General features: G+C 35.8%; 1 protein-coding gene across 4 annotated transcripts in view; it reads left to right on the top strand.

The window, feature by feature from the left end:
• The window catches only part of EPHA6 (EPH receptor A6), a 382,744-nt gene that overhangs the window by 85,283 nt on the left and 281,595 nt on the right, over positions 1 to 15,866 (top strand). For all 4 annotated transcript variants that reach the window (XM_021550127.2, XM_021550126.2, XM_021550124.2 and 1 more), the window contains exon 3: positions 1,017 to 1,680. In XM_021550127.2, coding sequence (XP_021405802.1) covers positions 1,017 to 1,680 — 664 coding nt within the window. The remainder of the gene's footprint in view (positions 1 to 1,016; positions 1,681 to 15,866) is intronic.

Raw genomic sequence — 15,866 nt, 5'->3', positions numbered from 1 at the left:
CTTGTTTGATCAATCCATTTTGTTTTATTCTTTGAAACCACTTATTGAAGTGCTGAGCCTTTACTTTCCTACAGAAGTAATAAATTTATACCATTAACTGCATGGTTAATAGCTAACTTTAGAGCTTTAATTTCTAAGTTCAAATTAAGATATTGATTCAGAGTGAATATATAAATATTTCTGAGGAGAATCTCCAAGTAAGAGGAAGATATTTTGGGTTTTTTTCCCTTCCTTAATAATTTTAGGAAACCGTATCATATTGAGGCTTTTAAATTAAGCTGGACTATGCCAGTTTGGAAAACTCTTCTGTATTTTAAAAACATTGGGTTTTTTTTTTTTAAACAGCCAACTACTTTTTAATTCTGTTTGGTACGCCAGTGTTGTTTGGTGGGGTTTTTTTTAGTTCTTTTTTCTTTTTGAGACCTCTATGGAGCATCCAGCATATCTTCCTTTTAATGTGACTTTAATGTTGGTTGGTTTTGGTTCTTATTTTTTTTCCTACTGCTTCCACCCCAATGGATCAGTACATCTAAAAGCTAAGCTTAGACTTCTGGTGGGCTTTGGATACAAAACTATAAGTAGTTCTGTGTTTTGATTTAAAAAAATCTCTAGTGCTACATTGATATTATGACTGCTCAGTGGAAAGTTGATTCAGTTATATTGAAGCTATTTTTGGGAGGCTGGTAATCTTTTGGAGTAGCAGATTATGTAATAAGCATTTTATGAGCCTTTGATGTAAAGTATATGGAAATATATATATAAATATAAACATGACCTGTATTTCCTTCTTTGCTAGGCTCCAGTCATTTTTAAATATTTTTGTTAATAGAAATTTATTGTGAAGTTTCTGAAATCAAACTTGTGTGGTGTTCTATACTTATCATCTTTTAACTACCATATTTCCTGAAGTAATTATTCATAATTCAGCCATCGGTGCATACACATGGGGCACTTGTGTGTGTATATGCATGATACATACTGAAACATATTTTCAAACAGTTTTATTTTCTTTCCAGTGGGATGCCATAACTGAAATGGATGAACACAACCGTCCCATCCACACTTACCAGGTGTGCAATGTGATGGAACCCAACCAGAACAACTGGCTTCAAACCAACTGGGTCTCCCGCGACGCCGCGCAGAAAATCTACGTGGAGATGAAGTTCACCCTGAGGGACTGCAACAGCATTCCCTGGGTGCTGGGGACCTGCAAGGAAACCTTCAATCTCTACTACATGGAGTCAGATGAGCCTCATGGAGTAAAATTCAAGCCAAACCAGTACACCAAAATTGATACCATAGCTGCTGATGAGAGCTTTACCCAGATGGACTTGGGCGACCGCATCCTCAAGCTCAACACGGAAGTTCGTGAAGTTGGGCCGATCAACAAGAAGGGATTTTATCTTGCTTTCCAGGACATTGGAGCATGCATTGCTTTGGTGTCAGTCCGTGTCTATTACAAGAAATGCCCTTTCACGGTCCGTAATTTGGCCATGTTTCCCGACACCATTCCAAGGGTGGATTCTTCCTCGCTGGTGGAAGTACGGGGCTCCTGTGTGAAGAGCGCTGAGGAACGGGACACTCCAAAATTGTATTGTGGGGCAGATGGGGATTGGCTGGTGCCTCTGGGACGGTGCATCTGCAGTGTGGGCTATGAAGAGCTGGAGGGTTCCTGTCATGGTAAGTAAACAATGTTTGACTTTTTTTTTTTAATTTTTAAGAGAAGTCATATACTGTCATATTCTCTTCCACAGTAGTCCATAATAGTTTTGAAATTACTTGAGAATAAGGTGCTTTTTTCTATAGTAATGGTTGTGAATAATGATATCCCAATGGCTGCTGAGGCTGTCTGCTGTGATTCAGTATTGGTTTTGTAGGAAAAAGTGGGGAGAGAGTCTGTACCCATCCTTTACATAAATTACTCTGTTATTTTGCTCAAGAATTTCTCAGATTGGATGGAGTTAGGCAAGCTGCACAGCAACCTTGGATAATAGAGAACATTAAAACCACCATGCACTGTAATCAGAAAATAAAATTCACTTTGTTGTCTGATCTTGCTGGCATTAATTATAAAAATACACTCATTGCAATGATACAATGTTGACAGTGCCTTTATTGGGAGCCAGCATAGTTTTGTACATAAGGTCAAAAGATTTCTCTCTTAATGGGATAAGGATTTTCTCTGAAACTTTAATGCTGAATGAATTCCTGTCCATTATGCAAGTGAGTCATATGCTAGTTCTGTACATGAGCAATATAGGCAGCAGCCAAAGTCTACCAGAAATGTTTTCTGCAGTACATTGACACCACTGGTTTATTCAATTTACCATAAGATCTGCTGAACAGGACCTTCAAAGTAAAATGGTGTACCCAAAGCCATGAGTTGTTGTATATTCTTACCTATTTGCCCTACTTTAAAAAATGCTAATCTAATAGAGCATCCACATATTTTGAAATAATTTTCATAAGTTGATGTTGTCCATTTAATCTTCTACGGTAAATCTGAATGTTTTGCTATTTTTTTTTTTTTCTGACAGTTTTTCAGGATACATTTGTCTTACATTGCTTACATAATGCCCAAGGCAAGCCCAGCTGCATGAGATGCTTTCATAACTATAAAGCACAATTTAATTCCAGTAGTTCCCACTCTGCAGTGTGTAAACCATGAGTGGAGGGGTTCCTCCTCTTTGGGGTGGCCACGTTTGTGCCAGAGCTGATGGTAGAGATGCATATTTGGACATCTAGGAATGCATTTGTACAATGGGAATTTTTCAGTGTGACTGTGCAGGTTGTGAACTGAACCATAATATGTGTGTGAAAGATAGACATCTTTCAGACAGCCATAATGTTCTATTTTGAGAGTTTGCTTCTTGGCTGAGACATGAATAACAAATTCAGAGTTTAAAAGAGCTGTTGTTTTAGTAAATCCTGAGTTTGCTCTTAAATACCCATTAAATTAAAAAAAAGAACCTGAACATTACAAACTCTCTGAGGAGACCATTTTTTAAATTTACATTGAGCTTCTTTTCAGGGAAGCAGAGAGAGGGGGACTAGTTGGGGGAAGAGTTGAAGCCACTCTATTTTAGCCTGATAAGAGCTGATCTATATTTATATAATTTTCATATATTTTTGGGTCCTTCTCCTAAACCCCAACCTTTTTGCCCCTCCCATTTCCCTGCTGGAGTTGTTGTAAATCTGAGTCTTGAAAGTGTTTTGCACCATTCTGTCAGTGCTTTGTGCAGGCATAATCTGTGACATACTCAGGAGAGAACCGTTTCTTTCTTCTGCATGAAAATAAACAGTCAGAATAATATTTTTGCATTTTGAAGCCTGTTCTGAAAAATAATTGGGTGGTGGGTAATACTTGCTGATACTTGAATATATTTTCCCTACTTACACAATGGTGTCAAACTTTTTATACCCCAGACTATGGCTCAGTGGGGAATAAGCACTTAATGGCAAATATGGTTTATTTGACACAGAATTTAAAGAATAAATTTCTGTTTTGACATTTGTGGAGATACAGACTCTCTATTCACAAAATACTAAGTGGCATAAGGAAGGATGTTCTGTCATTGTCATTGCTCATCATTTTGCAAAGCGGGAAGGATGGGAATAAAACCAGTCTTTGATCAGTTTTACTGCTGCTGTTAAAAATCATAGGTTATTTTCAGCTGCCTAAATCTCATTTACCTGCTTTCCTAACTGGCAACATTTCAATTATTTCAAGATATGTCAGATTTATGCATCTCTCTCTGTGGATCTCTCAGTATTCCCTAGCCATTGCATTTTCTTTTAAAAGCATCATTTCAGAGCCAAAATGTCTGAGAAGAATTCCCAATTGGATTGAAAATATCCTTACCTGTTGAATGTACACCTAAATGTCTCCAGTTAGTTCAGAGGCATATTAACAGGGAATTTTTTCAGTAATTTGGGACTGTCTTCCTTTTCTGAAGTCACTTTGGGGGGAAAAGTGAAATTGACTGCAGGAGATTATCCCATTAAAAATGTACAGAACACACAAATACCTGGGAATCTGGAATATACCAGATTATATTGGTATAATATATAATGCAATATATATTCTCTCAATTTATCACATAAACAGTCTCTCAGTCTTTGATTTGAATCTACTTTTCAAGATTTCGCCCTCAAAGTCCTGAAATAGCAACATCATTCATGTGTTCTTCTGTATCTTTAGGCATAATAAATAAATTAGAACTAGTAATTTGGCAGTGCACATCAGAGGTGGCTCTGATATGAACTGCTGGCTTTGGCAATTCATTGACATCAGCCCCAGTACCAAGTTTCAGGTTAGATGGAGGAAATGCTGCTCAGGATTCTGGTAAACAACAATTAAAAGTGGCATGTTCAATACTCTGTGTTCTCTGAATGTCAGCCCAGGATATCAGTTGTGTTAAATTTAGCAAACGTATAATATATGCAGGTCATATCAGGACTTCATGGTGGGAGTTTTTCACATAGGAGCAAACAATTATGACAAGGAACCTTTTATAAATTTAATCGTAATGGTTCAGTTCTGTTAAGGCATGGTATAGAAGTAATTGGATGACTGTTAACTGAAGTTTGACTTCTTAATGATTTAACACAAATTATCTGAATTATTCAAGGTGTAGGAATTAATTGCAAAGAAAAATTCAATTATATATAGCAAACACTAATTATTATGGCAATTTCAGATTTTACTTTAGTCTTAACCAACCAAACACAGTGCAAAAGTGTATTTTGCCAGCCATAAAGTTAATTCTTCTTGAGAAATATTCTTAGGAAGCCACCACTTCTAAAGTGGGATATATTTGGTATAAGTGAAATAATGATAAGTGTTAAAAATGTAAAACAACAGGCACTGACAGGGTCACCTGGTTTATTATAATTGAGACAAATAGAGTTAGAAGTGAATATGTAAAATTCAAATTCTCTGACCTTGAGTTGAGTGAACAACACTTCCTAGGGATACTAATGCCTGAACACATGGAGTTTCTAATTGAACAAACAATTCTTTCCATTATTCATCACTTGAAATTGTGGTAATGTTTCAGTGTTAGGATTTCTGCTTTGGCAGCTGATCTTTGTGTTCTTTAGCACTTCCATCTGATCCAACTGGAAACTACTCTCATTTTTCAATTAGTAACCTCCTCCTCATATATATATATATATCTGTAGTGTGGCTTTGTTTTTGGGAAACCAAGCAGTTCATGTTACAATCATGCTTTAATTACCTGTGTGCTGGCATCAAAACAGGAAAAGGGGGGAATAAACTACTTTGGAACTGCAAGTTACAGAGATACAGTATTGTGTAAGGTTCCTTTCGGGTTTTCTTCTGTGTGTTTCTTTGCTCAGGAGATTGACTCTTTACCAGGCATTTTTAAAGGAGAACCATAAAAAGGCTTTTGACTACAGAAAAATAAATAGAAAGTTTTCAATGGCTACAAATGATCTTTTTAAGGGAAAAAAATCTTTCCACCAGAGTCCTTCCTGTGGCAGAGCTGGGGCTATTCTACAAGTGCTGGAGTGGATCCCCAAGACATCCCTAAGACAATGGGTGTAAAATTCCAAATTTCTCTTTCCTGTCAGCCAGACCGGAGTTTGTCGAAGAAGCTGAATGAGTGGAGAACTAAGAACTGAAACTTTTGTCTCAGTGACAGAATGGGGCAATCAAAATCCTATCTGCTTTGCTATTTCACAGACATAATTTTAATAGCTGTCTTTTAATTGATTGTCTTTTTTAAAAATATCTGTGACATATCAGATCAATTTTTTAAAATTGCATTAATTTTTTCAAGTAAACAGCCATATATTTAATGAAATTTACAACAGATTCTTAACTTTGTGACTGCTCTGAAAGGAATCCACACTGCTTTCCTGTGCAATGATGGTTATTTTACATAAGTTATGAGCCTGCAGAGCTTTAGATTTCACCATTTCAATGATAGCTTTTGAAACCTTTGTGATTACTTGTGACATATTTTTCACTGAAAAACCTCCTCTTTAGCCTGTGTAAGGCTGCACATCTGTGAGCACTCAACACAAATTTTAACTTTCAGTTCTGAATATGGGTAAAGTTGAATTGTGAGGTGTCAATTCCAGATTCACTTCTTAGGTGGAAATGTTTAATAGTTTTTTAGTATAATGTGAGAACGAAGACAGGATAAAAATGGAAGTTGTGGATAATTGCAAATGTGTAGATTAGAGTATGGAAAAGTAATTGATAATGACTGTTCAAAGCTTCTAAATGTATGTAACCACATATAGCTGCTAGTATATGGAAAAACTCTGAACTCAAGGCCTGTATATATTAGAGTATTTACAGTAGACAAAAATTTAAATTACTCTCTGTTCTGAGGGGACATTGCAGATGCTACTGGGAGCATTTAAGTTCCTGTATCCTGGTTTTAATTTCTAAACGGCAGGTCATGTGCCAAGCTATTTCAGGCTGTATCTCTCATTTGTACTTTTTCCACTTGCACAACAAAAACCATTTTGTCCTTAAGGGCTTGCAATTAGTGTGAATTAAAAATAACATTGTTGCCTGGCTGAAATGGGAGGTAAATGAGGGATGGTGAGCTGTGGTATGGATGGGATATTACTTACTGTCAAAAGGATGAATTTTTAGTGAGTTGTACTCATCTAGAGAGGTCTGAGTTGGCTTTACCTTTTTTCCAACACTTTTAGGTTGTTTTGATGGCTGTTTCTGGTTTTGAGTTTTGGTTTTGTTGTGTTTTCATTTGTTTGGACATTTTAATTGGATAATTTTTGCATCATCCTTTCAGTGCCTTAAAAATTTGGATATTTAAGTTAATTACTGATTTTGATTTTTGAGTGGGGGTTCTTTTTAGTTTTGGGTTTGATTTTTTTTTTTAGTGTTACAAAGTTGTAGGAATTAAATAAGTACCTGAGGGCACCTGTCTTCAATGACTGCCTGAGTTAACAGCCAGAAAAATTCAGTGCTGTATAAATTCACATTGCAGCTCACAACCAACACTTTTTTACTAAATCTACAGCCATCTGCAGATTGTTCAGCTGGATAAATTGCAACACAAAAAGTCTGATAAAGCAGCTGGAAAGGGATGCTGCTTCAGAAGTAAGGATTTAAAGGACAAAAAAAAAAATAAACAGAACATTTTACACTTTATTTTACATAGAAAGGAAACTCCAGTGATAACAAATGAACAGTAGCTGTTCTCACATGCTTGTCATGTCATACTTGCATTATTTTGAGCAAAAAAGAACTTTACATTAGTCACTGTAACCTGGTTTTCACAATATTTCACTGTAAAAATTCAAAGCCTTTATTTTTTAATTGCACCTAAATACTTTCTGCATTAATAGAAAACTTTCTGTTTGCAAACTGAATTAATGTTGCAAATTGCTGTTTTTCACTCTCATACTGAAATGTGCATTGAATAGAAACCTGCCTTGATAGCAGAACAAGGAAGCCAGCTGAGGTTAAATAGCAAGGTTCAAACTGAAAATCTTCAATATTTTCTGTTTGTACACACAGACATGAAACTTCAGCAACAAAAGCTTGCTGCTAACTCAAGTGTGTCTTGCCTCAGGTTTTGCGTTAGTGAATATTGCTGGATATTGATCCTACCAGCTATCCTTGATAAACAGTAGACAAAAATTGTCCAAGGGACTGCAGGGATTGATTTTGTTGTTGTCGTGTGTGACTTGGTAACAGAGCTGCATGATTTGACATTAGCAGGAGCCCACAGTAAATTATTTGCTCTTGCTCAGCTGAAAGAAGGGTGGTGCAGTGATGGCCACATGGAAAAATTGTGATACTAATGGGAACAAGGTGTTTAACTTTTACAGAAAGTAGAAATAAAGTGTATCTCTACATCTATTCAACTCTATAACTAAGTACATTGTAAAACTGCTGGTTATTTTTCAACTTGAAGTTTCTTCTGTGTTGCCAAAAAGCAAGAAGACTGACGGCTTGGATGCTGTAGTGTGGCAGGAGGGGAAGAAGGAATGCACTGACTCTGTTGTTGTCCTGTGTCCCTCACTGTCATAGAATTTGTCCTCAAAATGTATGTCACATACTAGAGACACTATCAGAAACTGTGGCCTCTATTTATAAGTAATGTAGCTTTCCCTTGCTTGCCATTGCTAAAGCTTCAGCTCAAACATTTCATGTTAATTTGCCTTGGAAGATGTTCATTGCACTTTACCCATGGTCAAACTTAACTGTTTCAACAATTGAATATATCGAATGCGGGTGAATTTTGTTTGAGTGAAACCCTTGGCCTGCTCTATTTACTGAATGTAAAATTTCAGCATTGGCCAAAATTTCAGCACTGGTTGTTTGCACCTTCCTACAGCTGAGGAGGTTTTCCTGCAGCTGGATGAGAAGTGTGGTGGGGTTTTTTATTATGGCTGAGTATATCCTCAGCATGTGGGTTTCCTCAATGTGCTGGAAATGTACATTTGAGTTTGGAGGAGGTCTTGTGTGACCAAAATGGAGGAGAGTAAAAGCATAATGCTTCACTTACAAAGCCCTGATAACACTTGTGGAATACAAAATGCCTTGTGCTACTTTTGGAATTTGTTAAAACTTGTGACAGAGAAATCCTTTGTGAGGAAGCTGTGACAAGCCTTGGCCACCAATTTAAAAAAGAGCACAACTGTGTGCACAGCACAATTGTGCTTTAAGCATTTCCATAGCCATTTCTTATAGGAGAATAGCAGTTCTGGCACAATAATAAGGGCTTGATATATTTGTCTTTGGAAATTCAGTTTCCAGAATTGTTGTTATTCCTGTTTGAGCTAGGAAAATAAATATAAGCTAAGAGAAAACACTGTCATCGTGTTGCTCAGTGAAAGTTTCCAAAGTTTTTACACTACAGTAGATTGTGGATTTTTTAACAATTATAAGAAATCTGACTCAGTTTGTAGAATATGTGTAATTCTAATTATATATAATGGCTCAGAAATTCTCAAAATCTAGGAATTATTTTTTTTCTGTTTGAGGATTTTTTTTCTCCTTGGGCTTCTGAGCAAAAGCACTTAAATTTGTGCCTTGAAATAATTGAAACATTTTAAAATATCATTATTATTTCAATATAGGTTATGTCCCCTTTGAGAACCCATAAAGTAGAGATCCAAAATCTGAAGATAATCAGCAGTACTTCCTCCGAGGCAGGTTATTAATCAGTAACACATTCACAAATAAACCATAAAGCATGTTCTGTAATGAAACTGTTCCTGTAGAGGTTTAGCATCATTTCATTCAGCCAATTACTAAAACATTTGTGCTGAGAAATATAATTTCAAAAGTGATCAATAAGAGGTTTCCTCTGGTGTGGCCAAGGAATCACAAGCAGGAGTGAATGCACAGAGGAATTTTTGAGGATGTTTGTCTTAAATACAAAAGAAACGTGTGTTGGTGTTTAAAAACTTGAACTGTATTTGCTTTTTGCATGTCTCAGTAATAATGCAAATGAGACAAGATTCCCTTTAGCCAACATGCTCTGCATTTTCTTACTGACCCTTATAGTGGAGAATAATATAAAAAAATCAGTATCACTTGTCTTAGAGAAACTTACATAGACTATAAGGTCATTCTATGTCACAGAATAACTTAGATTTTAAGGGCAGTGGTATTCAAAATGTTCTCAGAAACTGCATCAACCAAAATGTCTTCTGTGAGGCTTTTTTGGGGCAAAGCACTTTGGAGGCTACTCACAAGCTTAAGTTCCTGCTAAATGGGAAGAAACCAAAACAATGGAATGGCAAAGACAGTGCTGTTAATGACACGATTTATAACTGACATCTTTGTATAAGATAAAAATGAAATGAAGAAAAACTCCTGTGAGAGAGGCACAGCTTGGAGGTTTTTCCATCCTCAGTAGCTTCAAGAGAAGTCATGAAGATGGATTGGCTTTTCAGCTGCACTGCTGTTGGAAGACTCTTGCAGGGCTCTTGGCAGGAGGAGAGGATCGGTACCTGGAACTCCAAAATGTCAGCTACCATAGTTTTGGGTGCCAAATTCTAAGAAAGACATTCTAGATCTAAATTAACGAAGATTTACTGTTTGACATGTCTGACAGTCCCATAGCGTTTTAGTAGATGTGCTGAAAATCCTCTCTTCAAGGGTTTTGTAGGATTTTTTTGTTTGGATTAGCTTCCACCTCCCTTAATTTTACTTTTAGGAGTCCCATCAGATCCCAGGAGAATATTCTGCTGGGAAGAACCTTGAGTTTACTGAGGTTGCTGACCTGGAGATGGTGGCCTATTGAGCAGGCATTTCTATGAATCTTTCTATCCTGCAAAATAAATATCCCATTCTGGGTAGGTGATCCTTGGGAGCCAACCTGCTGCAGTGAGCCTGTGCTGTTCTCACTGTGTATCTAGGGATGTGTGTGCTAACAGCAGAATAAATTATGTAAAACAGGTCTCGTACCTACCAGGGAAACATCTAACACAGTCAAGGACTGCACTTGAAATGTCTCTCTTTAAAGAAAAGTTGCTTCAAAGGGATCCTGATCAAAGCATGAATAAATTCCCAAAGGACATGGAAATGTATGCATACAGAGATTATACTCCAAATGCTAACAATGAATGTTTAGCTATTTGGTATCTGGCTATTATATAATAATAGTTATGGATGTGAAATGTCTTAATTTTGCTGTGACAGCTTGACTGTATTCCCAGATGTTAAATATTTCAAAGCTTATCTTACATATATTCATAAACAAGATGAAAGTGTTAATTCTAATTAAAATGATGCACAGTTCAGTAGCAGCCCTAATAAAGTCCCTGTGGAACAGTGAATTTAATAGCAGTCTATCTTTTTATGCAGAATCAAAATGTAGATTTCAATTTTATTGTAAACCAATCTTCAAGAAGAAACTGAGCAGTCAAGATGGAAGAACTGAAAAATCATATTAAAAAGTTATTTCCATATGTGCAGAATTTTATATACCAGTATCTGTGTGTAATGGTAGTTCAGAAAGAAATTGGAGGTGGGTGGGAGTGGGGGGGGGTACAAGCAGGCAACAACCCTTCCCAAATTTAAAGATTTTCTAGTGTCCTGAAGTACATGTTTCACTGGGTGAATATTTATAGGTCATGCTTGAGGTAATATTCCTCATCATATTTACTTGTTACAATTTTTCTTGCTATTATTTTTAATCAATATTTGAGAAACCACTCTTTTTTTAATGTAATTTAGTACTTACACACATGTATGTTCAGGATGCCTTCATAAGGATAGCAAGAACTTACGTGTGGAATTATTGGGAGGTGAAAAACTGGAATAAAATATGTAAACTTTTTTTTTTTTTTTTTTAAGGCAGAACAAATTTTTCACAACATTTAACAGAAAAAATAAAAGAAGGTAAAAAGTCAGGAAATGGTAAAGCTCTGGGGAAGAGTCCAAGGGAAATGCCTGGAGACAGGCTTAGTTTGTAACATTTAGGTTACCAGGAAAGGCAAATCCTTTATTATAAGGAAATGTACATTTTTCTTTTCAAGATCTGAACAGGGATTCTTTGATGTGCAGTAAATTAGTAATGGGTTTGATTACTTCTGTGTGTATTTATTTTTATAAACTAGGAATTATTACCATTTTGCCTATTTATCTCAATTTAATATTATATACCTAGTTACTGGAATTAGCAGATCATGTTAAATCATGCAGAGAAATTCTGTGCAGGAATTTCATTTTGCAAAAAGTCTTTTTCAATCCTTAAGAAAGACCTGAATTCTCTTCAAAATAAAGTTCTGGAGGAAAATTTAGATTGATCCGAGTTTTTTTTTTCCTTCTATGTTCTTTCATTACAAAACATTGAGTAAATTAATAGTGAAAAAAAATCTTAATCCAGTATAGAAAGTTCAAAACTCCATGTTAGAAAGCTTTTGGGTATGTTGGATTTTTTTTTTTTCTTACTGCAATCACACAAAATGTTTAAATTATGTCAGAAAATTTCATTTAATTCACAAGGGATTAGTATTTGGGGTTTGAGGCATTCATGCTTGTTTCAGTTTTTGTGGTTTTGTTTCTTTAAGCATTTCACTTAACATTGTTTTGGGTTATGTGGGCTACATTGTTTTTTTTGAACTTGAACTGGCAACTGAAAGTCTGAAATCAAATTTCATGCTTGAAACTTCTTAAAAATTGATGAAAATCCAAATATTTAGTGAAAAGTTGCCACAATCTACAATGTTTAACTGAAAAACAGCTAAATAATTATAACAGAAGTGATGAAGTCTGTATATATTGTCAATATCCTAGAGGAAATGGTCATCACATTGACAAAATCCCATTACAGAGACTTTTCATTTTGCACTGGTGGATGTTTCGGAATGGTTCCTTGTCAGTCTCTGAGGGGCTGGCTGTGTTCCTCCTGCTGAACATTCTTAGCCTTTCCCTTTGATCAATGGCTCAGATTAGCTGAGAAAAAAAGGTAATTTCCCCATTCTTTTCTATGCAACTGATGTGTTTAACTGTTTGTTAACTGTTGCATCTCCACCTGTTCATAGTCACCACCAAATTTTGCAATCATATCTTGTCAACTGGCATCACCAATATTAGAACTAAAAATGCAAGAATAAGTATTTTTAATAAAGATTAATCTGTTAGCAGGAGTCAGGTGGTACTGGGCCATATGAAACAGATCATGCATTTCTCTCAAGTTAGACATGAGGTAGACTTCAGATAATTCTTGAAATATAGTTCTGTTCTGTGGACTTTTAAGGAGTTGTTTAGAACTTCCAGTGATAAATCCTGATTTGCGCTCATGGAAACACCACACACTAAGCTCAGAATTTTCAATATCAAGCCATTTAATCATTTGCACCTCTGGGTTCTGATCCTGGTGAGACTTCTTACATTAATTTGAAGATAGGGTGATAGTGCAGTCTGGGGGTAGTGAATGAAAGGTCTGTAGTTTCCAAAGGAAAATAGGGACTCATTTCTGTTAAGGTCATGGAAATCAGAAACAAGTTAGTGCTTGGCTAGGTAACTGCTAATACATCAGGAAAAAACCCTAGTAATCAACTTTATAGCTCCATAATCCTCCACTATTATGATTTAATACTTACGAAGCACTTGATAGTTTGTTGGGTGCTTTAGGGTTTTTTTTGTTGGTTTGTTTTTTAAGTATAAATGTGCAATATATGAAGTAAAGTTGCCAGGAAAATCTACTCTAAGAGTTCAGGCTGTTTTATGTTACAGATCTGCTACATGCAGACGGATTATTGTGGCATTTTGAAACTTAGAAATAACTTTGTGATGTATTTAAATTTAAAAATGCCATAACACAAACTCATCTGAGTAGAGGAACCTTGCTTAAACTCCTCCTCTAAGGGAGGAAGTGGCCCAATTAAATGAGAATAAATTTTGCAACTCACTCGTGCTCAAGGTAGCTTTTGCAGAAGAAGTACTGACAATATAAATGTAGAGATCTGCAAGTAATTTTCAGATTGCTCTCTGTGAACATATTTTGCTGTTTTAAAAATACAGGTCAAGCTATTCACCATAGCCCTTGGAGAGAAGTTATCTTTTTTTTTTAAACTGTAAAGTAAAAATGTGAGCAAGCTGTCCATGGATAAAATGATATGATTTCATGAAATACATTGCTGAGTCTAATGAGCCCAAACTAACCTAATCATTTTAAAAAGTAGCTTTGAGATTGCTCTTATCCCACGAGTCTTGAATTAGAATAAATTTCCATGTGGCAGTGTTGTGAGAGAAAAAGATCCACAGATGAAATAGTGTTTGATATCTTAGCACTCTTGTACCAGTGCCTAAGTCCTCTTACATTGTCTACATACTTTTTAAACATTTTCCAGTCTTTTCTTTTTACTGATGCTGCAGTGTCCAAGCAAGGACTCCTAAATGTAGTACTGACTCTTTTTGCATATATCTAGGAACAACTGCAATGTAAATGTCTTGTGAAAGCTACAATTTTGTGATTGGAACAAATATCCACAATATGAAAGTTTTCTTTTCAATATTCTCAAATTTTCAGAGGGTTTTTTGGTTTTTGTTGTTTGTGAGTTGTGCTGGTTGGTTTTGGTTTATTTTTTTCACTGAAGTAGAACCAGTCTTATTAGCGATAAAAGTAATATAATTTTTAAGAAATAACAAGAAATGTGGAATCTACTGGGCAGTAATACTTACAGTTAGTTAGAAAAAGAATTGTCTAATGAAAGATTTTCCTTCAAGAGAAATGTGTAAAACTTATCTTTGCTTCTGATTTATGGACTTTGCTACACTTTAGGAATAAATTAGGTAAACCTGAAAGAACTGAAGGCTCAGTGGCTATAAAACAACCTATTGATTTTTGACTAAATCTCTGTCTTCACTAGTTTTTACAGTTGCCTGCATCCAAAAAAGCCCACAGTGTAACTACTACAGAAACAATTTAAGTAATTGGTATTTGATTGGCTCTTTATACTTGCACCTTATCCCTCTTTACCTAAGTAAGTGTTAATAGTAGCAGCAATTTAACCTGAAAATCAAGGACAGGGGCACAATGAAACTCTTCTGTTAATGCAGAAGTGAGTGGTAGTAATAGTAAAGATATTCAAGTAGTGTTTATTTCTTTGCTTTAACTTTGAGAGCATCAGCACTTTTCCTCATAGATTCTGCTGGGTCTTTCTGCAGCTACTTTGTTTTCCCTCTCTGAAGGGACAGAGATTATGCTTTCTTGTTGGATTTGTGGGGGTTTATTTTTTTGTTGGGTGTTGTTTTGTTTATCAAGAGGACTTCAGCAGAGATACAAACCATGGGCATTCTGAGGAACAATCAAATGGTTACAATGGCTGTAATTCCTGAGGAAAGTCCATAATAAAGCTATTGCAATAATTATACTCTTTTTCTCAAAAAGGACTTGTGCCTGAGATAATTGAATGATCTCAATTCTACTATGAGCAATTAGCTGTGGCAGGTACCTTGAAAAGGGGATAGCTTGAAAGAAACCTTCAAGTATTTTTCTTCATTAGGCTTCTGTGCTAGTGACAGTGGGGAAATGCAGTGAATCCTTAAAAATATTTAAAAATCAGTAGGCTGTGCAGTTTGCATCTATTGAGTATACAGGAGGTCAGTGATGTTGTTTTGAGCTTTACCATCTTAGTCTTGCTTAATATCCTGTTAAAAATCATCAGCTTAAAAATGTTACTCTTCAACCCTTGCTGCATATCTAAAGTAGTTTTTATTTGGGCTGAAATGTTACTACACTGCTGTACACTGACCTTCTTGGAGCATTTATTCTGTACCCAGACTGTGCTGTAACAGGGTGGCAAGGGGAAAAAACTGGATTTTTACATGTAGAAAACAGGTTGTGAGTGTATTTGAAAACGGTTTTGTCTTCCCTGCAGAATTACAGCAGGCATATTTGTGAGATTTAAAAATATAGAAAAATGAGTGAATGTATTTTATTTATTAGCAGCATCCCTGAGATACTTCACTCTTTACATTTAAATATTGTCAGGACATTACATTTCAAAACATAATTCCCCTGGGACAATGTTGTGGCAGAGCTTGCTGTATCAGTGCTTATAATGCATTTGCCAAGGAGTGTTTATCTCTGTCTTCTGCCTCAGGTTGTGATGCTCCTCTTCTGAGGGGATGTCTGCTGGTCAGTGAATTTCTCATTCTTTCAGAACAAGCATTTGCATATCAAAGGCCCGATAGGAGTAAACACACTTTATACTTCCATCTGTCATTCTCTTCCCATTGAGACACAAAATAAGAGCAGTGTAGCAAGCAAGAGGTTTAATTTTTTGTACTTTAATTCTATACCATTTTGCTTTGAAATATGAAGGATGCCTGGATGCAGTTTTCCATAGATGTGTTTCTTCCTATTAAGGTCTCTTGACTGCAACTACACTAAAAA

Source organism: Lonchura striata, chromosome 2 (assembly GCF_046129695.1).
Source record: "Lonchura striata isolate bLonStr1 chromosome 2, bLonStr1.mat, whole genome shotgun sequence".
NCBI classification, from domain to species: Eukaryota; Metazoa; Chordata; class Aves; order Passeriformes; family Estrildidae; genus Lonchura; species Lonchura striata.
The sequence above is the reverse complement of the archived record's forward strand: the minus strand, read 5'-3'. Positions and strand labels throughout refer to the sequence as shown.